This window comes from Equus przewalskii, chromosome 11 (genome assembly GCF_037783145.1).
Source record: "Equus przewalskii isolate Varuska chromosome 11, EquPr2, whole genome shotgun sequence".
Classification (NCBI taxonomy): Eukaryota; Metazoa; Chordata; class Mammalia; order Perissodactyla; family Equidae; genus Equus; species Equus przewalskii.
Genome location: NC_091841.1, coordinates 29,311,976 through 29,338,126, shown reverse-complemented (window position 1 = coordinate 29,338,126; position 26,151 = coordinate 29,311,976). Strand labels below are relative to the sequence as shown.

General features: G+C 57.5%; 1 protein-coding gene across 5 annotated transcripts in view; it reads right to left on the bottom strand.

The window, feature by feature from the left end:
- Window positions 1-3,326: 3,326 nt before the first annotated feature.
- The window catches only part of IGHMBP2 (immunoglobulin mu DNA binding protein 2), a 28,359-nt gene continuing 5,534 nt past the window's right edge, over window positions 3,327-26,151 (bottom strand). The window contains exons 5-16 of one of the 5 annotated variants that reach the window (XR_011524216.1): window positions 24,954-25,117; window positions 23,114-23,314; window positions 21,603-21,750; window positions 16,001-16,175; window positions 13,566-13,748; window positions 13,102-13,220; window positions 12,427-12,521; window positions 11,348-11,471; window positions 9,494-10,321; window positions 7,665-9,150; window positions 7,119-7,291; window positions 3,327-4,419 (exon numbers count right to left, since the gene is read on the bottom strand). Coding sequence is in view for 2 of the 5 variants with exons in the window: in XM_070565733.1 (XP_070421834.1) it covers window positions 4,222-4,419; window positions 7,119-7,291; window positions 9,494-10,321; window positions 11,348-11,471; window positions 12,427-12,521; window positions 13,102-13,220; window positions 13,566-13,748; window positions 16,001-16,175; window positions 21,603-21,750; window positions 23,114-23,314; window positions 24,954-25,117 (2,408 nt within the window). In the remaining 3 variants the exon portion in view is untranslated. The remainder of the gene's footprint in view (window positions 4,420-7,118; window positions 7,292-7,664; window positions 9,151-9,493; window positions 10,322-11,347; window positions 11,472-12,426; window positions 12,522-13,101; window positions 13,221-13,565; window positions 13,749-16,000; window positions 16,176-21,602; window positions 21,751-23,113; window positions 23,315-24,953; window positions 25,118-26,151) is intronic. The other 4 variants (XR_011524215.1, XR_011524214.1, XM_070565733.1 and 1 more) reach the window with 4 other exon arrangements.

The following is a 26,151-nucleotide window of genomic DNA, read 5'->3' as shown; positions in this document are numbered from 1 at the left end:
GGACACCTACCACAGCATGGCGTGCCAAGGGGTGCCACGTCCACACCCAGGATCCAAACCAGCGAACCCCGGGCTGCCAGAAGTGGAACGTGCATACTTAACCGCTGCGCCACCAGGCTGGCCCCACGATGGGAGCATTTTGTGGGAAAAGAATCACTTCCCAATAGAGCTGCACAAGGAAATCCCTCACCAGCAGTTGAGGGCAGGGGACAGAGAGCTGAGCTGGGGTTCTGGCAGAAACAGGGAGAATCGCTGAGGAAAAGGCAGGCAGCCAAAAACAGAGAGAGGTGAGAGGTCAAAATAATTCACACACTGGACAACCCGGCCTGGGGGAATCAGAAATCTACTCGCCAGAGAAGACTCTTCCTCCAAACGAAGAAGTTTCCAGGCCAAATAAGGCTGCAGCTTTTGCAATGCTCCTGGCACAGAACACAGTTCCTTTTAAGTGCCAGCTTATAACTCGGGCCTAAAGCATCCCAGGGCAGCCTGGTGCCCATCGGCCCACTCTCATCCCTCTGGGCAACGCTCTAAACAAACCCAGGTAAACACAGAACGCGGCTGGCCCGGCTGCCATCCCTGGCCTACCGGCAGGGGTGAGGAGGCGCGCCCTGTGGCTCGGAAGGATGCCCGGTGTGCTCACGTGGAGGGGCAGGGCTCGCCGCACCAGCAACCTCTGCTGGCGGCCGACCGGCTCCGGGGGACCCGGGAGCCCTGGCCTTGGCCCTGAGCAGTAAGGCCGTTTGCTGAACCCGTATGAGGAGCTACGTGTGCCATCTCACGGCATCTCCCCTGCAGCTCTGCGAGATGACAACAAGGACAGCAGACATTTCCTCCGCACTGTTTCAAGGGCCTTGTGAGTCTAAAGCATTTAATCCTCACAACCACCCTGTGAGCTGGGTCCTGGCATTGCCCCATTTTACAGATGAAGAAACAAAGGCACAAGACCGCACAGCCAGCACCGGGTACATGTGGGAATAAACCCCAGGGCTGACAGGCTCTGAAGCTGGGGCTCCCTCCTGTGCCGTTTTTCCCCTCACCCCAAAAGAAAAAGGCAGGGCCCCTCCCCGCCGCCCCTGCAGAGGAGAGGAAGCACGCCCACCCGTAAGGGCGTTCTCACGCCTGGGCTGCCCCTCCGGCAAGGGCTGCAGCCTGCTGGTGACCGGCAGCTCCCACTCGCGGGCCGGGAAGATGTTTGCTTGGTGCATTTGTCCCTCATGGGGCTCCCCTGTCCAGGCCAAACTGCAGGGCATTTCTCAAGCAACCAGTGACAAACATTTTCCTAACAAGGTCTCTCTGGGATGAGAAATGGAAACTTTTCGTGCTGCAATGGTCAACTCGGACATTTTAATGATGCGTCAAAACCAGCTTGAGTGGCGGTCAGTCGGGGGGTGCGGGGGATGCACCGTGCAGGAGCAGGTGGGCGCAGTGACCACAGGCAAACGTCATTGGTCCTGACCCGGCCCAGGCCTCGCCAACACACGGCGCTGCTCGCTGCTCATCCCGCGGACTCCTCCGCCGATGGGGCGGAGGCTGGTCTCGATACTGCTACAGCCGGGCAGACGGGCTCGGGGAGGGGCCACTCGCTGCAGCCACGTTTGACAGAGTCCGCATTCAGATCAGGGCCTTCTCGTTCCAGAGGCTCCCCAGCACCCCGGCCCACGCTGCGTCGCCTTCCTTCCTCTGCTTCAAGTTCTTCCTGGCAGACGGCCCACGGGAATAGGACGTGGATGGAGGTATGGGGCCTGCTCCTTCTCTGATGAGCAGAGGTGCGCCGATTCAGCACTGCCTCCATGCTAGGACTGGGGATACACGTAAGATATACAGACATGGGCACAACTGGACCAGCAAAGACCCTTTTAGCTGCAAGCAACAGACACCCAAGGCAGACTTTCTTTAGCTAAAAAAGAGGATTTTTTAGTTCAAGACACTGGGAATAATGGGGTGGGGACCAGGTGTGGCTGGATCCAGGTGCTCAAACAATGTGATCAGGTTATTCTCCTGCCCCTATTTTTGGCTCTGTTTCTGTGTTGGCCTCCTTCTCTCCTGCAGACAGGCTTCCTCTAGGAGTTAGAGAGGGTGGCTGCCAGCCACCCCCAGAAAAGAAGAGCCAACATCATTCTTTCAGCATCTGTGTGTAGACCCCAGGGTGGAGCCCAGATGAGCCTTATTTGGATCATCCCTGGCTCAGCCCTGAACCTGGCCACAGAGCTCTGACTGATCCAGCCGAGGACACGGAGACTCCCTGTGGCTACAGGATTGAGGCTCATCACGAGAGACACAGCAAGCCTCCTCAACAGGCAAAACGGCTGCCACATGCCCCTCAACAACCGAGACAACGCGTCAGACACAGACGTCTCATCCCCTCGTAAGCACCGAGATCGTGCTGACGTGAGTCATCGGATGGATTGTGTGGGGCACCTAAACACACAACGTGAGGGGGTCCCGGTCCCTCCCCATCCTGAACATGTCAGTCCTAAAGCAACCTGACAGGAGCAAGCAAGGAAGGCGTCTACGCAAAGGGGAGGGCGCCCTGGTGGCACAGAGTGGACATGGGCCTGGGCAAGGGACAGGGCGTCCCCACGAGAGAAGGGCACAGAGTGGACATGGGCCTGGGCAGGGGATGGGGCATCCTCATGCAAGTGGCCCAGTGCTGGCAGAGCCGAGTCAAGTGTTGGGCCTGGCAGAGGACCTGCTCCATAAATGCGCTGAATCAACAGCATTTGGGGCCAGTGGCATAAGGACAGGACGACAAGGCTCCTGGGGGAGACTGAGGCTGACACAGACACCCTGAGTGCCTGGTTCAGGGGGCTGAGGCCACAGGGACATCAATGGCACTTAAGGACAGTGGACGCAAGGCCTGAGTGAGGAGGGTCAGGAAGGGGGCGGAGGGCATGACGGAAGAAAGGCAAGTGCCGATGGTCAGAGCCCGCACAGCGACGGGGATGGGGACGAGGCAGCCGGACACGGGGCAGACCCGGCACCCGGGCACCTCCTCCGACGCTGGTGTTTGCTCCTCCTCCGTGGCAGCCTCTGTGGCCCACGCCCCAGCCCCTCCCCTCGCTCTGTCCATAGGGCCAGCCTGTATCTGTCATCAGTTCACAACTCGCGACCAGCCCACGTCAAAGTGCCCTTGTCCTCCCCGCGGTCACTCGCCAGCAGCACGCGCATCCCCCACACGGCCTGTGCCCCACCTTCTTGTTGAAGCATCACTGTCCCTGAGGATGCAGAGCAAACATCGTCCCTGCTCCCAGCCATGTCAGGACAGCACACTGAGCAAAACCGGGAAGAACATCCACTTCAGACACACAACAGATGGACAGACTGGACAGTGTGCATACGTTTTAATTTTTAAATAATTTATCTCCCTTTGAAACAAATAAGACTCGGAGACTACAATAACACCCCCCCGAGGCTCTCTTCAGAAGCGTCGGCAGGGAAGGCCACAGAGCACCTCCAAGAGGGCACTGGGCTGCAAGGGGAGCCGGGCCGGGACCGTCCCCAGGGGGATGCAGGAAGGGCTCACAGGCTGGCAGCCTGCAAACCACAGCCAAGGGCCACGCTCCAGCCCGCTGCCCTACAGCGTCAGGGTGGGGCCACTGCAGCCACCGGGGAGCCACAGACAGACGGGAGGGGCTCAGCGAAGTCACGGTTCTGACAAAGGGCAAGCAGCCGCACGGGACACACGGAGAAGTGGCCAGCGTGCAGGGGCCACCGCCAGGCACATTCTCTGAGCTTGCGAGCGCCCTCTCTCCTCCACACAGGCAGGAAGCTGGCTGGCCCTGGACAGCAGGATGTCACTGTCAGGGAGTTTGCGGCCCGGATGCCTCTGGAGGGGAGTGGACCCTTCCCGACCCTCACGGCAGCTCCCGAGATTGAGACGGTGGATTTCAGTCTTGACAAGGAGGGAGGGAAGAGACTGGGAGACGTCCGAGGCGGGAGTGAGGACGGAGACGCAGTGTGCCCGGGCCTACCCCTCACCAGGCCCCGAGGAAAGGTCAGCTGGCACTGCCAGAGCGCCTGGGCGCCTCCTCCACCAGCGGCCATGCTAGAAAGTCCCCCACAGGGCGTGTCGCCCTGCGAGGCCTGGGTAGAGACAGCATGGGGGGCGGGACTGTCACCCAAGCAGCCACAGGGAGCGGGAGCTCTCGGGCAGCCCTGATCGCCCCCGCCACCTCTGCACAGACAGGCGCCCTGGCGGCCGCGTCCTCTGAAGACGGTCCGTCACTTCTCCCTCTCCTGCCTCTTGCTCTTCCTCTGGCTGGTCAGCTCGCCCAACTTCTTATCCAGCTTCCTCTGCAGCTGGGCCCTCTTGGCTGGGTCCAGGGCCCTGTCCTTGGTCCCACTGCCAGCGTAGAGGACTCCTTCCCGGCTGATCCTCTGCCGGGCGTGGGCTCGAGCCCGCTCACCACAGCCATGGATCTGGGGGGACACAACGGTCAGTACTGGGCCAAGGGGGACGAGGTCCTGCAATTCTGCCCATCGCAGAGCTCGGGGACCATGAAGCCCCAGCGTAAGATCTCGGAGGGACTCCCTACTCTGGCCACACATGGATCCTGCAGGCTGCTGGGGGCGGGGGACACACCACACCCGTCCCTCCCCGCTCCTGTCCTCTGTGCTGATGTCAGCGCAGGGCCGGTTCCCCACAAACTCCCTGCAGGGTGAGGTCATCCTGTACATGGGTAACACAGGCCCACGTTTTGCACGTGTGACACATACGGTGACACGTCAACACGCTATCTGTAAATCACACTAGTGAGGTCACGCTGTCTTTCCTCCTAATCACTTCATGGCACGCATCCCAACTAGGATTAGATTCCCCTCTGGGAAAACTACTTTCATGTATGTCTTCCACATGCTAGGCCTATCATAGGGGCTCCAGTGACAAATGTCCATCGCAGGGGGACATGCATCCCGCTGCTGTGTCTCAGGGAAACCCCAGCATGCCTCCCGTGCCTGCAAGGAGGGAGGGATGGAGAGGGAGGCAGGAGGGAAGAAAGCACCCAGCACCCCGTGCCAGCACGTCCAGGTATCCGACGTGTGCGATTCTCGGACTCCTCCTGGGCAGCGGAGGGGCGGACTGAAGCTGCGGCCTCCGTCCCCAAAGCCAGTGCCTCCTCTGCTGCACGAAGCAGGGTGTTCCCCTGGGAACTGCCAGGCGGGACCTGAGTTAGGGCCTAGTAAGATTCCAGAACAGCTACTGGCTCACCCAGCCCTGTGCACAGGTCACCAGGAGCCCGGGGGCTGCCAGCTGCCAGGGCCCATCAACACCCAGCTCACTGAGTGTCCTCAGCCCCGTCCTCTGCCCCTTCTGGGCTGTCCCCACCCGGCAGCCCTGGCCCAGGGCCTGCCACCACAGCTCTCCCAGAGACAGACGTGCAGTCACCCCTTCCACAAGGCCCAGGACCCACATCCATCACCATAACTGCTCCTCACAGCCCAGGGGACGGGGCCGGGGCCAGGCACACAGTCCACCTAACAGGTGGGGAGAGGGGCTCAGAGCCACCGTAATGTTAATCTGCCCACGTTACAAAGTGAGCAGGTGATGGGGCTGGCGCTGGAGGCCACATCCCCAATACCGAGCCCCGTGGTGCTTCCTCGAGCCCTCTGCCCGCACGCCGTCTCTGAGCGGGGGATGTGCGCCCCGGCACAGCCCCCTCTCCTGCTGGAGGAGCCACTGTGCTCCCCCTCTGATGGCCAGGCTCGAGGAGCCCACCAGCTCCCTGTCTCGGCGTGGGAGCTGCTCCTGCACAGGAGCCGCCGGGGGCTCCCCACCCCCACGGCACTGGCGACACGCACAAGCCGTGCAAACTCGCCCCCAAGCCTTGCGTTTGACAACTTATAAACGTTGTAGGTAAAAACCTTTCTAAAACACTGTATGTTTTATCGACAGGCGTGAAGACGGGCAGGCTGCTTGGGTGTGTGAGGAGGGACAAGCCCCTCGCCCGGGACGAGGCCCTTCCTGGGTTCAGAGCAGGGCACAGTTGCCCAGCGGGCAGGCAGCACCAACCCCTGACCTGGAGCGGGGACCCCCCGGGACTCCGGTGCAGCCCCTGCAGGACGGTGTCACCCCAGGGGCTGCACGCCCTCCCTCACACCTGCCCCCCTCCGACTTCAGAGAGCCCCACTGCCGGCCTCCCATCTGCCCAAACCAGAAACCCGAGGGCCACTCTGGGTCCTCCTTCCTCCTCTCAGCCTGACACACAGCCGATGGAGGCCGCCAATCCACGCCAACTCCCTTCCCGCCACACCTCGGGGATGGACGCCCAAGACCCTCACCACGTCCCTGCGGCCGCTCCAGCCTGCCTCCAGCCTTGTCCTCACCCAGGCCAGGCCTCCGGAGTCCCGGCCCTGCTGAAGCGCCCAGGCCCCCCCACGGCCTTCAGAACCAGGGCTGAACTCCCCGAGGCAGCTCACGGGGCCCTGCTCACACTCAACTCTCAGCATCCCGCCTCACACTCTCCTCCTGGCTGCCTGAATGCCACCACCTCTCCCTGGGGGCCCCGTGCAAGCCGTCCCCTGCCCCGCTCCCCACCTCCATCTGCCACGTCGGCCCCAGGGTTACTTCCTCTGGGAAGCCCACTCTGCGGGCTGCATCTGGGCAGCCCCCACCCCTACTGCACCTTGCCCCCGCATCACTCCCTTGGTGAGGCGCTCAGCGCACTGTACCACATGCTGGTCTCTCATCCAGCTCGCCCGCCCAGGGCAGAGGTGAAGCCTGCTCTGGCCCCCGCTCCCCACACCTGCAAGAGGGGCTCCCGTCGACACATGCTCAAGGAACGAACGAACGAGCAGCCAGGCTGCCGGCCCACTTCACACAGTGGCCCCCAAGGCCCTACCTCCCCTCTCCCCTGCGCTGACCCACCGACAGAACCCAAGGACGCTGGCACCACATTCCCTGCCCAGAATGCCCAGGATGTGGCCCTAACTCAGCAAAGGTGACGTCTGACTTACTTGTGCCCTGACACACTCAGAACAAACCGAGAGTCAACGTCTGCTTTAAGGCTGGCAGAGCTCACCACCAGCTGCCGCTTCCATCTGGAGCGTGTGTGCCCTGGCTCCGAGCCCTGGAGAGGAGCCCGCCGCCCTCCCCACTGCCTGGGCCGGGATGGGCCGCGTACCTCGGGCAGGTGGTGGCTGAGGCAGTACCGGCGGCCACAGTGCAGGCAGAGCTGGCCCAGGGTCACCACGCTGGCTGTGCACTTAGCGAAGCCACAGGTGTTATCAGCCTTAATGGCAGCCGAGACGAGGGCGTCAAAGTCCTCCTGGGCAGGCAGGTTCATGGCCGCGTGTCCTGGAGGAAAAAGAGCGTCACTCAAACAGGGAAGAAGGAAGTTGACAAGGACTCTCCCGCTGGGCCCACGTGGGCCCGCCGAGCAGCTGTGCCCCGGGCCCTGCTTTTGGGTTCACAGTGAGAGAGCAAACAGCGCAGCTGAGCTGGGACCCTTCTCCACGGAGCTGATACCCACTCGCTGCCGGGAGGCGAGCACGGACTTCCTACGAGGGGCTGGCTGCGCATGCAGAGTGCCTCTCAAAAGCTCAGCCTCTTTAATCCAGAAAACACTTAGGCACGAGGATGTTCCTCACAATGTTAACTATAGAAACAAAACCCCAAAGCACACTCGACACGCCACACCCGGGAAAAGGCCAGATGGACCAGAGCGCACCCACGGGGCATGATGTCAGGAGACCCTGATGTTTGCAACCAGATGCGTGGAAGTCTTAAAGTCACAGGAAGATGCTCAGGAGTGGAAAGGAGATATAAAACTCCACGTGGCTGTAATTCCGTAGAATGCACATGTGTAACAAACACACACACCAGGGACGCAGCTGCTCAGGCAGCAGTGGGAGGGCTCCACCCTGGGCGGCTGGTAGTGACGATCCGGGTGACGGGCACAGGCAAGATTCGCCACCGCTTCCTGAGTCATTCTGTCATGGGAACCCCAGGTGCACAGCACACAGGCCACGACGGCCAGCCTTGGAAGACACCGGGACAACTGTGACACCGCCCAGGGGCTCTCAGAGCCCCCACTGGCCTGCAGCTGCCTCAGTCTGCAGCAGTCACTTCAACCCTTCTAGGCAGATGCTACTTTGCCATGGCCCCCTGTAAATGGGGAGATGCCCCCACCCCATCCCGGCAGACAGGCTGTAAAGCAGACACGCTCTCCTGCACTCACACAGGCCCAGTGGACACTGGGCTCAGGGCAGGGACATGAGCACTGATGCCCCGAGAGCAGCACCGGGAGGCTCGGAGAGGCCTGGACATGCTCGCTGCCCACAGGTGCCCACTATCTCACGGATCAAGTGACCTGGGGAGACGGACGAGACGCAGCGACCAGGCAGAGGGTGTTCAGGCCCCAATCCAACAAGAAATCTCATCCACACAAGTGCTGGCCCCTCTCCTCCAGGGACTGCGCACCCACCGTCCTCACCCCGTGACCGGCAGGCCGTCAGCCCTCGCTCCATCCGGCAGCGCCCTGCGCAGCGTGGCCTCCAGCTGTGGCCCCGGACCTGCTCAGGATGGCCTCTGCTTCTTGGCTGCTGGGACGTCAGCACAGAGGCCAGAGGCCGACTAGACAGGCCACGTGGCGAGATGGACTCTGAAGGCGGCTGCCTGAAGGCCTGCTCCGACCCTGAGCTGTGCCAACAGCCCTGAACGGGCCAAGCCCCAGGACAGCCTGTCCTCAAGCACCACGCCGCAGGCCTTCTCCCGGAAGGAGGCCAGGCCTGCAGTCTCTCCCCCGGCCCCGGCCCGTGGCGGAGTCTGCTGCATTCTCAGTGCGGTTCAGGAAGGCGCTCAGCGTCTCTCTCCTCTGTGGGACATTGGCTCCTGGAGGCAGGGGCGACGCCTGTGCCCTGGAGGCCCAGCGCATGGCAGCTGCTCACTCGATACCATGGAGTGGACCCAGCAGAACCTCCAACCCTGGGAGGCCAGTATGAAGCCCTGATTGTGCTGACGTAGTTGTGCTCGCAGGAAGCACGTGAATGAAGGGGGAGCTGAGCGGCTTCATGGTCCTGCTGAGGGGAAAGGGCCGCAGCAAGATGCCCCAGACAATCCAGGCCGTGGCCACCAGGACACTCACCAGAGTGCCAGACGGGGCATCGCAGATGCCCACAGGACCACCGAGACACAAGACAGCGTCGCACGAGCATCTGAGTGGGCAGCAGGGCTGGCACTGCAGCAGGGTGTCTGTGACGCTCCTCCCACCCGGAGGCTCCCCACGCCGCCCCCGCTGCTCTCCAGACCCCTTCCCCACAGTGCTGCCATCTGCCAGCCCTGCACATGCCCTGGGGACGCCAGGATCACGTGACTCGGCGCCACCCTCACGGATCTCAGGCCGATTAAAAATAAGGTGCAAAATGCAGAATCAAGCCAGTACCACCAGGAAGAAGTCTTAACTCTTCTCAGGGGCAGTAGGCGGGCGGGTTTCAAGTGGGGCAAACACCCGGTTTAGGGGACAGCGAGCCTGTGCCCTCGTGAGTTGACCCGACTTACCTTTACCATCTTTCTTCTTCTTCTTTTCCGGCACCTTCCGCGGCCCTGAGCCTGCGGCCTGTGGCCCGTCCTTGGCCCGCCGCTCCTGCCCGCTCCTCTCCCTCTGCAGTCTTTCCAGGTGCAGGGCCTTCAGGTCCAGCGGGTCCCGGCCGCTCTGCTCCTGGACAGGGGGCTCCGTCTGCACGGGGCCTGGTGGCGGGGGTGGGACCGGTGGGCTCGCCGGGACCCTCTTGCTCACAGTTATGAACCTCTTCCTGCCCTCTCCGGTGCTGTCGTGCCTCAGCCCGTGCTCCTCGGCGATCTGGTGGACCTGCATCCTGTCGTGTGAGTTGAGGGAGGCGGGAAACTCCAGTTGTGTCTCCTCACTTGCCATAAAGTCGGCGATCAGGGCCCTGAAGTGGTCTGCACTGTCTCTGCTCTCTGCTCCCTCGGGGCTGCCTCTGTTGAGGCTGGGCTGACAACGCGCCTCAGAGCCCAAAGCCCTCCCGCCTGGCTTCTGGCCCAGCCCGGCAGCCGCCCGGGCCCCCCGGGGCCCCTCCTGCTGCCTGCTCCTGGGAGCCTTCCTAGCAGGCACAGCAGAGCCTTGCGACTTCACGCCAGCCTGGCCAGGGCCCTGGGAGCTCTCATGGGAGTAGTTCTCGGGGACGATGTCGTCCAGGTACTCAAAGGCTGTGCGCACCTCCCCATGCACTGTGCAGTAGTCCAGCAGGGTCTTCAAGAAGGCGTGGTTGTTGACAGTGCGAGAATCACAGACGACCGCCACGTGGCGCCGAGCGCGGGTGACAGCAACATTGATGCGCCGGTCCTCGGCGAGGAAACCAACTTCCCCTGAAAAACGAGCCGGAGTGAGTGGCAGGGCAGGTGGGAGACTAGGGAACAAGGAGCTGGGCTTTCGCCCCCTAATCAGCAACAATCACCCCACAAGGACCATCCATCCCAGCGCCCCATCCCTCCCGTGACATCAGTCACCCCCCGTCGCCCACCATGATCCACCCCCAAGCCGCTGCCTAATCCGCCGCACGAAGGCACCGCCATGACACAGGTCATGCTGGTGGCTTACCACAGCCTATCAAGCCTGGCGCCATGGCACCTGATGTGATTTTGGCAGCTATTTGACTGTTGCTCATTTCCAAGAAGGACAAACGCCTCCTCCCTAAGCCTAGACCTAGGAGATGGCGCAGAAGACACAGCTGCAGTCGATGCGCAAGGGAACGCACACGTTCCAGTATCGTCTCCCCACTGCAGCTTTTCCCTCCTCTCTCATCTGTTTTCAACCTTGCCCTGAAAATGCTTTACAAAGCCCGTGGACTGGAAACCACTCTGGGTTCGACTTTCTTACTAAATGAGACATCCACACCCCCAGCAGCACCAAAACCACAGCCTGAAGCTACACTCACCTGGAAGACGCAAGACCACCTCTGGCTTTGGGGGGCTCCGCCTCCTCGGCAGGGCGGCTGGCCAGCCTGCACGCCCAGCCCACCACTCCCACCGCACACTCGTGCCTCTGAGCCGCCACACTCTGTTGCCTCTGCCTGGAACACCTTTCCCCACCGCCTCCCCAGGCTGACACCAGCTCATCCTGTGACCCTTGGCTCAGATGTCCCCTCCCCAGGACCATTTCCTCCCACCCCAGGTGCTGCTGGCCCTGAGCAGGTTCCCATTAGCGCTCTCGTCACACTGCACTCGGGCCAGCCTTCAAGTTAGTGCCCTTGCCTGACGGTGAGCTGGTAGAGGAGAGACTACTCCACGCAACGCTCCCAGCCCCCGGCACAGCCCCTGGCAGAAACCCGGCGTGCCCTCTGAATAAACAGCTTGCTTCTGCGCTTCCCCTTGGGCTCTGACGAGTGTCCGCACCTTTCCTATTGGACCTGACGAAGGACAGGATCACGGCCTCCTTCTCCCGGCCCTGGAAGCCATCGACAGACTTGATCTCAAGCTCGGGGTGCCTGTGAGCGAGGCTCTGTCTGAGCAGGTCCACCTGGAAGAAGCGAGGCGCGGCCGCGTCACAGCCCAGGTCGGGCGGCTCTGACGCTCTGCCCTTCAGCTCGGCAGAGGGCCTGGGGCCGCGGAACCGCCAGGACCGTGGGAAAGTCCCGGAGCGACAGTTTCCAAGCCGCCCTGCTCCCAGGGGTGCAAACGAACAGACAACACAACACGTCAACATGGCAAATGCAACCCCCAAGCCCCCGCGCTGATCTTCTGTCACTCCTCTTGGTCCAGGACAGCTCCCACCCCAGACACCCATGTGAGGCCTGTACACCCGGGAGGCGCCATGCTCACAACACTTCGAAGCAGGTGCGTCTTCCCACCAAAGGAGATGGGCTTTGCTTCCTAAGCGCACAGGCACGGAGAGAGAAAATGTGAGAGAAACTGAAAAGGAGGGAGCAGACGCCTGTCGCTTCTGCTAGCCCGCCATCTACGCCTCTCCAGGGACAGTGGCACCTCTGATTTCCCTAAGGAAACCGCCGCTCCCATGCTCAGTCCTCCCGGAGCCCATGAAGCCACGCCTGCCCCAGCCCAGAGATGGGTGAGGGCCCCAGCTCCCCACCACAGCGACTGGCTCAGGGATGGGGACCGCCTGAGCCAGACCAAGATGATTCAAAGCTGAGACTCTGGGAAATGCCGCAGGAGGATAGGCTGCTCCCCCGGGACGGCCCGTGTCAGGACAACTGGGCTGCAGATGAAGCCAACACAGGGAACCAGGCCGAGAGGTCACGACGGGCGGGGTGTGGCACAGCGAGTGAGACAGACAGACGGACACACAGAGGCTCTCGCTAATACCACCTCAGCCCTGGATCCAGCCACGACGCGGTCAATCCCACCCTGGTGCTTTCTGTCACAAGAGCCGATAAACTACCCTTTTTCTCCAGCCACTTTGGGGTGGTTGAGTCCCACCGATATACACAGAGAGGCGCGAGGGGGCCCTCTCACACCTGGAGGTTGTACGGCGTGATGACGGCAATGTCACTCGCGCAGACACCAGCATCCACCAGAGCCTGGACGTGCAGAGCAACGAGGCGCACTTCACCTGGAGGGGCGTAAACAGGTTCTCAGTACAGGGACACTGAGCTGACACCTACCACCAATGCTTGTCTTTAAGCGCTCCTGTCTCTCACAGCGAGCTGATTTTACATTGTGCCTGTGGTAGTGTCCTGGGAGCTGATAACCTGAGTCGGACGGTTGCCAGATTTAGCAAAGAATCAGGAGCCCCAGTTGCACCTGCGTTTCCAGAAACAGCGAGCATCTTTTAGTCCAAGCACGGCTGGTTCCTCCATTCACCTGGCAGCCCTGGGAGTGGAACCCAGCAGTCTGCTACCACCAGCTGAGCAACGATCTCGCCCCCGGGCTCCGCCAGGCAGCGCTGGGCCAGCCTGCTCAGAACAAGACTAGAAACCCCGCCCAGGCCTACGTCTTCCCTGGGGAAGAAAGCGATGGTGCTCAACCTTCTGGAGCTTGTGGCTCAAACCTCCCACAGCCCGTCAGTGCCGCGTGCCCCCCCGCCTTTGCTCAGCTCGTCTCTGAAGCGGGCAGTCTGGAGGGACTTCCGTGCTTGGAGAGGAGCTCAGGTGTGTTTAAGCTACAGGCCGGCCCTTCCCAAGCAGGCTCACCAGGGTTCCCCTTAGACTGCTCATCCTCCTCTTCCAGCTCAAATAGCCCGCAGCCAGCCGTGTCCACCAGCAGCAGGGGGACGCCCGTCTCCTCCGTGGCAGCCACGCCCGGGAGGTCCCTGCTCGAGGGAGGAGACGGAACAGTGAGGCCGGCAGGAAGGAGTGCTGAGGCCCTCAGACCAGACCTCGCCTCCCCCTCACTCCCTGCAGCGCGGGCCCCTCCCCCAGAAAAATGGGGAACTGCCCCACGGGGAACACAATGAGCATGAGGAACGTCAGAGACTCAGAGGGGCCCAAACCCAGCCCTCCAGGGCAAGGCCACACTCCTTCCCAGAACACCAGGCCCAGAGCCAACTTTTACCCTAAAATCTTTACGGAACACAACTCAGGTGACACGGGGGGCTCTGTCAGGCAAGGAGGATGAGACAGGGGACGCCAGGCGGGGGTGTAACTGAGTCACTCACCGCAGGAGGTGCCCAGCCACGGAAGGGTGCGCCGTGAGCTGCCCGGCGTACAGGGCCTCCGAGGCCCATTGCATGATGGCCTGGTGCATGCGGTACTGCACGGTCAGCGTCCGCACCACCCTGGCGCCATACTCCTGGTCCAGGCGCTCCATCAGGCTGAGCGACAGCCCGGCCAGCGCAGCCCTGCACCCGAGAGGAAGGAACCGGAAGGAGGGCCTGAGTCCCTGAGTCCAGCTTGAAACCAGGGCCCAGGGAGGAAAGCGGTCCTCAAAGCTCAGGACCTAACAAAGCCCCTGCTCTGACCTAAGCTAAGTGTGTGGGCAGCTGAAGAGTGGCCCCTCAAAGACGCCCACGTCCTAACCCTGGGACCTGAGAACATGTGACCCTATGTGACAAGACGGACTCTGCAGACGTGATGAAATTAAGGGTCGAGATGCGAGACGATCCTGGATGATCCAGGTGGGTCCAATGTCATCACGAGGTCCTTAGAACAGGGAGGCAGGAGGGTCAAAGTGGGAGAAGACGAGGGGACAGGAGAGACAACTGAAGATGTTATGCTGCTAGCTTTGAAGACGGAGGAAGGGGCCACAGGTTAAGGAATGCGGGCACCTCCAGAAGCAAAAAGACAAAGGCACGCATCCTTCCCTGGAGCCTCCGGAAGGGACGCAGCCAACGCCTGCACGGAACCCACTGAGGCCATTTTGGGTCCGACTTCCAGAACCGTACGAGATAATAAATCTGTGCTGTTTAAGTCTGCGGTAAGCTGTTACAGCAGCAGCAGCAACTAACAGAGACATTCTTAAAATTCCGCACTCCAGGGGCTGGCCCCGTGGCCGAGTGGTTAGGTTCGCGCTCTCTGCTGCAGGCGTCCCAGTGTTTCGTTGGTTCAAGTCCTGGGCGCGGACATGGCACTGCTCGTCAGACCACGCTGAGGCAGCGTCCCACGTGCCACAACTAGAAGAACTCACAACGAGAAATATACAACTATGTACTGGGGGGCTTTGGGGAGAAAAAGGAAAAAATAAAATCTTTAAAAAAAAAAAAAAAAAAATTCCGCACTCCAGCCGTGAGAGTCCATCGCCGCGGGGACAGAGGCTGACGTTCACTGAGCATTCCTCCGTGCCAGGCTCTGCCCTCAGCACCTCACAGCCATCCACTCGCCCGCTCCCCCTCCAGAAGCACTTCTCCCCCACGACAAGCCTTCAGAACACACTGCCGCCTTTACTCCACCCCAAACGTCCCCCTCCCAAGGCCTCACTTGAAGCACCATGTCGGATAGCCTCGTTCTCTGCGGGCCCCTGACCGAACCGCCCCCAGCTCCCTGGGAGGCTGCACCTGACACACTCGCTTGCACATCTCGACTCAGAAAACAACGAGAGTTCCAAGGCCGATCATGACTTCCACGCACACGGCAGCAGAGAACTGTGTCAACCAGCACCAGGAAGAAGAAAGCGATCTTCAAGTGACTCGGGAGTCTTCACGGGTTTCCTTCCTTCTGGACACGGACTCTGGAACTGCCTTGTAAAAGGCCAGTTTGTTCACAGATACCCACATGCTAGGCTCTGTCCCCAGGCCTCATGTGACCCACATTCTAGCTGGGAGGATGAACGAACAAGTCCACATGTGCCACCACAGGGAGTGACGAGAGCTAAGGAAAACGAAGTAAGCTGACTAATGGACCGCAGGTGACGGGGATGTCCCTGCGACGGGGCGGTCACGGGAGACCACGCGGAGAGTCCAGCTGAGAGACAACTACGTGAAGGGAGGGCGTGACCTCCAGATATCCGGGAAGGAGTGGTCCAGACGGGGGGCCCTCACGCACAGAGGAGGCCAGCGTGGCCAGAGCAGGGAGGGAGGGGGAGTGGTGGGAAAGGAGGCGAGGAGAGGGGCCAGGCGGCAGCGGCACGTGCCCCACCCAGGAGGGCGCTGTGCTCGGTCACACTAGGGACACCGCGTCTCTGCAGCGGGCAGGATCGTATTTACTGAGTCCCTCCTCACGTCCCAGGCTCAGAGAAGCCGTGCTGGGCGGTGAGCTTGTCGACCCCGAGGTGAGCACAGCCCTCGCAGCGGCTCTCACGGCAACGTGCGCATCAACCTGCCTGGCTCCCTGACTCACTGCGGGACGCTCCACTCGGCAAGCGCGGACCGAGACCGTACCAGGTGCTGAGGCTACAAAGATGATCGCCATCTGACCCCTGACCTCATAAAGATGAACTCCATCCGACCCCTGACCTCAAGGAGCGCACGGCCTGACAGAGCAGACGTCTAAACGACTCAGTGCAACACGACGGGGTAGAAGTGCCATCAGGAAACGTGCAGAGGAGGGCAGACCCAGGACCTCCCGGTGAGCCCGGCGCCTCTGGGCTGGACTTTGAGGGATGGACCAGAGGGGTGGCGGGCGGGGGCGGAGAAGGCCCTCCCGCAGACGCTCTTACTTGTGAGAGACGATGGTGGGGGGCAGCTGTTTGTGATCTCCAGCCAGGACGCACTTCCTGGCCTTCAGCAGGGGGATCCAGCAGCTGGCTTCGAGGGCCTGGGCACACTCATCGATGACCACCACGTCGAAGTAGCCGTCGGGCAGCAACTTCAGAGGGCCGTCGGGAGAAGCACCTGCCGGGAACCAGAACCGTGAGCCCTTCCAGGAGGCGCTGGCGTGTCCTAACAGCAGCAAGCACACCGGAAGAGACACACAAGCCAGCTGTTTCATAACCCAGTCTTGCATTAAAGACTGTGTGTGATAACCTTGAGTCTTGGAATAAACACTTGGGAAGGACATTAAAAAGCTCATGGTTCCAGCCCACCTGTGTCTAAGAGGGCAGCGGTGTGTCCCTAGCCACGGGCCACTCCGACGTTTCAATCAGCAAAATCAATCACCCCTTTGGGGCCGGGACCCCAAATCCTGGAAGGCTGTCTTATTTCTAAATATTACTTCCGTATCATTTTCTGAATTTAGAATTTAATTAATTCTCCTCTAAGTTCTTCTTGAACACACAGAACAACCAACTGCTGAGAATTCACCAGGAGAAAAAAACTCCGTGTACGTGACAACATAAACCACCATACCAGCTCCTCCTTCCTGGAACGCAGAGTGGTACAGCGGACCAAGTCCAAGCGTGAGCAGGACCTGAGCCCCACGCCAGCTCTCGCGAACTGCGGCGGGGCCCGGGCAAGCCACCCAACCCCTGCACCTCATCCACAAATGTAGACAAGGGCTGCATCTCTTCGATGGTCGCGATATCTAAAAACTAATATACCACGTGCATGCCAAGTAGTATACAGAAATCGCAAAAGGATGCGTATAAAAATAAATACGTGTATTTAATAATATACATAAAGTGCCTGCCACAAGAAGGCAGGTTTTAACACATGCTGTAAATGCTAGCTCTTGCCCTTTTCTGCCCTGGTTAATTATGCTGAGATATACAGAGATGCACACCCCCACATACGTTATTTGATGACTAAGATAGAGAACTTGAACCTCCCCAGCTTGACCCTCAGGACACGGGCGGAAAGCGTCCCCAGCACAGTGAGACTCAGGACCGCGGTTTGGAGAACTGAGAGGCGAGTTTAGACTATGTGAGCAACTTCACGGAGCAAAGGGAAGCCAGCAGACTCCTTCCAGCTCCCCAAGCCAACCAGCAGGGACCTAAAGGCCACACGCCGACCTTGCGGTGGGGGTTGGGGGCCAGCTGCTTTGTGATTTACAGAAAGCGCTGCATTTAAAGTCAGTCGGAGAGGATGTCAGCAGAGACGGCTGAGTAAGGACCTGAGAAAGTTCCCTCCCCGACTAAAGCACCGAGAACACTGGCAAAATTGTCAGGAGCAGCTTTTTCAGAACTCTAGAAATTAACCAAAGGCTTGCAGCCATCCAGGAGCATTTATTCAAAAAATAGCTAAGTCTGGGCAAGAGCAGCAAGCTTTATGGCGTTCCTATGGAGCAGGCACTGCTCCCCAGTTCCATGGCAGACTTGAAGCCAACAGCCTGCAAGCACGGTGAAAACCAGCAGCCTGACAGCCACCGGGGAACAGGGCTCCTTCAAAGCCCCATCCAAGAGAACTGTCACCACCAGACCCATCTGTGTGTCCCTAGTAAGATCTCCTCACACTGCCGTCAGCATCTGACCTGACCTGGAGCTCGCCCCGTGCAAACAGCCGTGTCTCCGGGGGTGTCTGCTGAAACCATCAGAGGCAAGTGTTGAACATCAGAGCTCTCGGGGGCCATGGGCAACAGGTGGAGCCAACGACAGGAGGACCAAGAGCTTCAAACGAAAAGCGAGGCAAAGAGAGGTCCACAGGGTCTTTGAAAAGCTCTGACACATTCCTGCGAAGCCAGAAGGCCACGTGCGTGTAGGGGTGTGTGCACACCCAGGAATGACCCGAGGAGGCCCCAGGTGCGTGCCTCTGGCTCACCTCGAGGCTCTGCACGAGCAGGAAGTGAAGGCTGTGCTGTAGACTGCCTGGCTGGGCACTCAAAGTGCGCCCCTACACACTCGGAGCCCCTCGGCAAAGACAGGAGACTTCCTGGTGCCAGGAGTTCAATGAATCGATTTAATCATGACCAACCGCTAAGCTAATGAGCAGAGGCTTCAGTGGCCACCCTGGGCGAAAAACACAGACTCTGCAGAATCAGCTCAGAAAAGTCACTAAGCAAACAAACAACAACAGAGCAGCGACAACCAACCCTGGGGAGGGAAGAGAACCTGACGTCTAGAGGGGCCACGGGATGTTATTGCAAATGTTCAGGCTTCCAGGGAAAATTCAAGACGGGCAAGGAGACACAGTGTGGCCCACACACGAGGAAAGAGCAGTCACCAGAACCTGTCCCTGAGAAAGCACAGACGTCGGTCTTACTAAACATCAGCTATTTCCAGCCTGGTGGCGCAGCAGTTAAGTGTGCACGTTCTGCTTCAGCAGCCCGGGGTTCGCCAGTTCGGATCCCAGGCATGGACCTACATACTGCTTGTCAAGCCATGCTGTCCCACATATAAAGTAGAGGAAGATGGGCACGGATGTTAGCTCAGGGCCAGTCTTCCTCAGCAAAAAGAGGAGAATTGGTGGAGATGGTAGCTCAGGGCTAACCTTCTTCAAAAAAAAAAAAAAAGCAAAACAACCCAACAGCAAAACAAAATGTTCAAAGAGCTGAAGGAAACCGTATCTAAAGAAATAAAGGAATGTATGAGAATGATGTCTCACCAACTAGGAACTATCAATAAACGGACAGAAATTATAAAAAAAAGAAATAGAAATTCTGCAGCTGAAAAGTATAATAGGGGTCGGTCCCGTGGCCGAGTGGTTAAGTTCGCATGCTCTGCTTCAGCAGCCCAGGGTTTCACTGGTTTGGATCCTGGGCACAGACATGACACCGTTCCTCAGGCCACGGAGGTGGCATCCCACATGCCACAACTAGAAGGACCCACAATTAAAATATACAACTAGGTACTGGGGGAATTTGGGGAGAAAAAGCAGGGAAAAAAAAAAGATTGGCAACAGTTGTTAGCTCAGGTGCCAATCTTTGGGGGAAAAAAAAGTATGATAACCAAAATTCACTGGAAGGGCTGAACAGCAGATCTGAATAGGCAGAAGAATTAGTGAACTTGAAGAATTATTCAGTGTGAGGAACAGAAAGAAAAAAGAATGAAGGCAAATGAAAGACTGCAAAGACCCATGGGACACCATCAAGCGCATCAATATCCATACCACAGGAGTCCTGGAAGGAAAGGAGAGAAAGGTGCAGAAAGAATATTTGAAAACATAATGGCTGAAAACTTCCCAAATTTGAGGAAAACATCAATCCACACGTCTAAGAAAGCCAGCACACTCAAAGTGGTTTACTCAAAGAGCCCCGTGGAGACACATCGTAATCAAGCTGCCAGAAAACGAAGAAAGCAGCCATTGGTCACGTACCAGGGAATCCTGGATACGGTTAACGCCCACTTTCTCATCAGAAACTTAGGAGGTCAGAAGGCAGGGGGTGACAGAGTCTTAAAACCAAGAGAAAGACTGTCAACCAGGAATTCTACATGCAACAAAGCTATCGTTCAGGAAGGAAGGAGAAAAAAGATACACCCAGATACAGAGAAGCAAAGAGGACTCGCGCACAGACCTGCCCTTCAAGAAATACTGACGGGCATCCCCTGGGCTGAAATGAAAGGACTCCAGACAGGAACTCAAACCCACAGGAGGAAACAGAGAGCAGAGAGCACGGAGGGATCTGGTGTTTGACTCTTCTTCTGTCCTATCTGATCTAGAACACAAGTGGACAGAACGCTAATGATAAAGCCAATCAGAGCCTGGACTCTTCCTCTGTGCCCCACGTCCTGGCCCCCTGCTGTGCACGCCTTGTGCGATCCCCCCACTTGTGCGGCCCAGACCTGCGCCTTGCTTCTAACCAACAGAATATGGCAAAGGTGACGGATGTCACGTCTGACAACATTACGTAGGATTACGGCCCCTCCTGCTGTAGGCTGTCGCATGCCGGCTGTGAACAACGAGCGGTTGTGCCGGGAAGCAGCTAACCCCATCGCCAGCAACTGATGGTTTTCACACCACAGGAGATTTCAAAGAAAGAACATTACCAGTGATAAAAATGCTTATTTCATAATGATAAACTGATTAACGAATCAAGAGAACGTAACCTGACATTTATGCTCCTAATAAAAGAGCTTCAAAAGAGATGAGGCAAAGGGGCTGGCCCCGTGGCCGAGTGGTTAAGTTCGCGCGCTCCGCTGCAGGCGGCCCAGTGTTTCGTTGGTTCGAATCCTGGGCGCGGACATGGCACTGCTCGTCAGACCACACTGAGGCAGCGTCCCACGTGCCACAACTAGAAGAACCCACAACGAAGAATACACAACTATGTACCAGGGGTCTTTGGGGAGAAAAAGGAAAAAATAAAATCTTTAAAAAAAAAAAAAAAAGAGATGAGGCAAAAACTGACAGAACTTCAAGGAGACAGACAAATGCACAAGAGAGATTTCAAGGCCCCTCTCTCAACAGGCGATAGGACCAGCAGACAGGAAATCAGCAAGGATAGAGAAGACTCGAACACCACCATCAACTATCAAGACATCGATGAAATATTCCAACAAAACCAGAAAACACACTCTTTTCAAGGGTCCACAGAACATTCACACAGACCGTATTCTGGACCATAAAACGAGCCTCAGGGAAACGATCCAAGTCTTACGCCCCACGTCCTCCGACCACACGGAACCATGTTAGAAATCAATGACAGGAAGGTATCTGGAAAATCCACAACTATTTGGAAAGAAAATAACACCCTTCTAAACAACCACGGGTCAAAAAAGAAATTGAAGGGAAATTAGCATTTTACAAGGGATGAAAACGAAACACAGCACATCAGACTCTGTGGGACAGCACGCGAGCGGTACTAGGGGACGTTTATAGCAACAAATGCCCATATCAGAAAAAAAGACAGGTCTCAAATGAACGGAAATCAACGACCTCAGCTTCCACCTTAAGAAAGGAGAAACAGAAGAGCGAACTAAATCCAGTGAGCAGAGAAAGGGAATTAATAAGGATCGATGCAGAAATTGATGAAACAGAAAACACAAAAACTAGAGAAAACCAGGGAAACCAAAAGATGGTTCTTTAAGAAGATCAATAAAATTAATAAACCTCTAGCCAGAAGATCAGGAAAAAAACAGGATACAAACGACCAACATCAGGAATGAAAGAGGAGACACCATTACAGATGCTGGAGATACTAAAAAGATAATCAGGGACTATCATAAGCAACTTTACACCTATAAATTCAACAACTCGGATTAAGTGGACAAAGTCCTTGGAAAATACAAGCTCCCTCGGGCAGAGAGAACCTGACCATCCCTACATCGATGAAAGAAGCTGGATCTGCAGTTAAAAACCTCTCTACGAAGCAAACTCCGGGTCCAGAAGGCTTCATGGGTGAATCCCCCAACACTAAGGACGATGCTACCCAGACCCCTCCAGGACCCTGAGGAAGAGACCACCCCGCCCGCTCCCGCTGAGGCCGGAGGGCTGGAGGACGCCCCTCCTCACCCGTGTTTGTCGCAAGGACCACGTCCGCCGACGTGAGGCTTTCCAGCATGGCCGCCTCCTCCCGTTCCTTGAGTTCTTTTCTTAGCAGCTTGATTTCACTGCGAAAATTACTTTTCTCTTGCTTCTCCTGGATTTTTTTGTTTTTCACCTACAAAGGAAAGCAAAGAAAATAGAATTATTCGGACGTGACTTTGTACTTATTTAGCTCTTTTTCATTGATGAGGTGCTTTTATTTATAATCAGTTGGTCCACTTCAGTAAGTTCTTTAAAAGACACTAAAAGTCAAAACTCTTTCTTGAAAGAGGACACACACACAGGTGACTAGGCGCCTGACAGCCCGACGGGCCTCAGAGCCGGTGTCGCCTGCACAGGGAGAGGCGGAAAAGGAAAGTCCAGGGCCTCGAGGCAGATGGCGTTTTACTCTGAATGCAGACGAGACCAAAAAGTGGCCCCCAGCCCTGCCCTGCCCAGAGTCATGGACGTGCTCTCAGGGAAGAAAAAGCCCCTGCTCGCCCAGGGTCGGGGTGCGAGGCGCTCACACAGGACAGGCTGAGCTGCACCTCCCGCTCCACACTCGTCAGGAGGGAACAAGACTGCTTCAGCCATAAAAGGCTCACCTGAACCTCAACTGACTCTAACACCGGAAGACATGTAACCCCTTCCTTATCCCTGATTTCTGCTTTGGAGGATGGGGGTTTGGCAGGAGTGACACGAGGGGTTTTATCGTGCCTAACTCACAGAGAAGGAAGTCCTGACTGACTTAAACAGGAGCGAGGAAATGAAATCCCCCACATGTGGGATGGAGCAAACAACGTCGCTGCACATTCCTGGACAGCTTTAACTGCGTTTGCCCTGTTCCCACCCCGCTATTCCCAATACGGCACCCTGCGCGCTATCCCACTACTCCTCGGGCCCACGGGACAGGCTGACCCACAGCACCGCCCTGAGGGCCCAGGACACCGAGGAGTGCCGACCTGAGGCCGGGAGACCAGCCGATGGTGGGCAAACACAGGGCAGGACAGGCAGTTCAGGAAATTCGGGCGGACATGGAAACTAGAGAACCAAAGAGCTCGGAAGTACTGGATTGCCAGAGAAAATGCCATCTCAAATTGACCTGTCACTGACCACGCTCTCTTTCACAAGGATAAGGCAAAATGGACCAAAAAATTGGGGAGGGTGCATATTTTCTGAATTTTTATTTTCAGGTTTTTTTTGGTTGCCACTATTACCCAGACAACATGACCAGCCATGAGGAATACTTAAGAGAAATGTTTTTTTTAAGACCATCCCTCAGCTTCTCATGGAACTACCCTGAAGACAGCTGAGTCCCTATGAAACCCTGAGTAGAGGTCTCTATCAGAAAGGGGCAGACACAAGGCTTGAAATGATCAGATGAGTCGACAGAGGCCAGAGAAAGGCAAGAAGAATACAGACAGATAAAATCCACTCCTTGAAAAGGCCGCAGATCAGAACACCACACACTAAGTGCACACTGGCTGAGAGACACATACAAAGACCTGGTCGATGTCCTTTCTGATATCTGCGACAATCTGTGCGTTGTCACTCCGCGCTAAAACCGCGTCGAGGGAATGCTGCTGAATGGATTCCAGAAGTCGGGCAGGGTGCCCGAGGCGCAGGATCCTCTGCTTGCACTGAGCCAGACGCTCCACCAGATTGTCCACTGCGATGTTGGAGGGCGCACAGCACAGCACCTGGGGAAGCAGAGAGCCACTCAGGCTTGGTGACTTCCTTTTTAATGAAACCACTTAAGTTTATGCTAGAATAAACAGAAAGCCTTACAGGTACAGACAGGCGGGTGGAGTGTGTACAAGTGGGAGTGTTAAAGGGTAAACACACAGCTACAAGGACGAGCAAAGACGCCTAAAGGGGACACAGCACTGTGCACTGACACGACATCTGGGTGCCTAGCGCCAGGTCTGAAGAACCTTTAGTCTCCAAAGCACCAGAAACAGTAAGTGACTTGCAACTGGAAGGAAAAGGACTCGAAGATTAAAGTGTGCCCTGAATAACTGAGGCTGGGACACCCATTATCACCAATCAAACCATTCTACCATCCGACCAAGTGGGACAAGGAAACTCTTTCTGAATGGGCCCAGTCTGGCTCCAGAACCGCAGCCCCACTACAGACGCAGGTGGCAGCCGGCAGAGGAGGCAGGGAGGAGGGTCGTCACCCGCAACAGGCGGCTGGGCCTCCCCACGTCCTGGCATCGCCCCGACCCACACTGGGGTGGCCAAAGGCGCACCTGCGCCCGAGCGTGCACACAGGCGCGTCCGGTCTCACCGTGTAGCGAGACAGAAGGCACCCAATTAAACCACCAACTCTGCTGCCTGCCCATAGGTCATCTTGTGATCCAGTTTTCAAATGTCTGTGTCAAGACATCCCTTTGTAGGAAGGCATTAGCCATGGTTTTGCAACCGAGTGACAGATTCCCTGCAGCTCCCAGGAGCAGTGGTTCTGCCCAGAGGCTCTGGAGGGACCGTGTGGCCGGGCTGAAATCCCAGCCCTGCCGCTCACCAGTGAACGACTGGAGCACGTGACCCTGCTTCGCAGCTTCCTCTGTAAACTGGGGCCACTGACCGACCATGGCGCCCAGGGTCTCTGTGGGGATTAAAGGAGCGCATATGTGGAAAGCACTTAGAAGGGTGCCCGGTTTATAAAAAGCACCCAGTAAACGTCAACCTACAAGTGTTGACCGTTATTATTCCAATTCTCACCATTATTCAACATTTAGAAACCAGAAAGATTTTTTTAAAAGCTTTCTTGTTCTCAGAATCCATGATGACTCGTGTTGATGCAGATGAGGATGAAAGAGCCTTTCCCAACCATTAAAAACGTATGTGAACACTAACGCACATTAGAGTCCACGTGTTGGAAAAACCAGTGACCTGCGCACTGCACCCGTGTGTCGTCTCAATTAACCAGACCACCTGACTGCCCAGAAGCCACCCGTCTCTCCCAACCAGCCACACCTCTGAGGGACACAGGCGGCCTCAGTCCATGACACGCCCCCTGCACACCCGGCATGGGCCTGAACCCAGAGCATGGGCCCACGAGTGCACTGAGGGGACCACCTGGACTGGGACCTGGTGACAACAAAGACCTCAGCCACAGAGGGCTCGCAGGGCCTTTCTCAACAACTTAGACCGAGTGCCTGGGCATGGACACAACAATGCATGCAGCTGCCGAAAACCAGAAAGGGCTGAAGCCAGTGCCCGGTCAGCGAATAGCCAGGAATGTTCCCAGACCCCAGGCTGGGACCCCACGGGCGCCCACGAGCACGGCACACCGGAGCCGCTGGGTGCTGCCGGGACACGGTGTCTGCTGCCCACCTTCAAGCCCTGCTTCACAACTTGGAGGATGACTTCAACTACCGTGGTGGTCTTCCCAGTGCCAGGAGGCCCGTGGATGACGGCCAGTTCCTTCTGGGACAGTGCGAACTTAACAGCTTCCTTCTGGGAGGCGTCCAGGGAGGCGTTGCAGAACGTCAGCGGGCCTGCAGGAGAGGCGGCAGCGTCAGGCTCCCGGCTCGGCCCCTGAGCTCCAGCCACGCAGAGCACACGGAGGACACAAGGAGAAAGCCGGCCCTGCCCAGGAGGCACCGTCTATGCAAAATAGATCTGCTTTGTTTCCAGAGGGTTCTCCTAGAACGGGGATGGGCGACTGTGGACCACAGGCCAAACCCAGCCCGCGCCTGCTCCGTGAGTCGGGTTTCACTGGAGCGTGGCCACGCCCGCTCGCCTGCACGGTCTCCGGCTCTGGCCCGCCAAGCTACAACATTTACAACCTGCCCCTTTATGGACAAAGTCTGCCAACTCATGCTCCAAAATAACAGACTTTTCTGAAATAAATGTTTCCTGGAACACATCTGTTTCTACCATATTGTCCCTTTTAAACTGCCCGTAAAATGACAAAAACAAATAATAAAAAGAACTACGAGCAAATTCCAGGATTGCGTTTCTATTCTGCATCTTTCATGACCAATACTATCTGCTCCGTAGGCCCTGGGCTTCCGGAGAGCAGGTGCTGCTGTGTCCAGCTCTGTGCCCACAGCACCTGCCACAGGGCGCCTGCTCCCCAGAGACGCCCGACACAGGAGTGCGCCCGTCTCTCTGGCACAGGGCACCATCCAGCCTGGACGACCCAGACAGACTAGGAAGCCGTCACAGGCCGTTGGACCGAAGTCCCAGTGCGCGCTGCCCTGCTCCATACCGTGGCCCTCTTTCCCACCACGATCAAGATATATCGTGTTCCTTCAAACATAAGAAATAAATGTCTAACTCAGTTTCCAGCACATAGCAGCCTCTCAATATTAACATTTGGCAGAAATAAAATATCATTGAAATGTGAGTGCTTTTAGAACTTGAAAAAGTCCTACAAAGTCGCCCCGGGTTTAAAGCCAACACAAGACTGGGTGTGCCAGCACGGGTATGACTATGGTTGCGGGATATCCTTGGGTTAGAAGTGACTGAAGGATGCTGGAAAAACTGGCCAAGTGCAATATCCAGAGGATCGTTAAATTATAGGCAG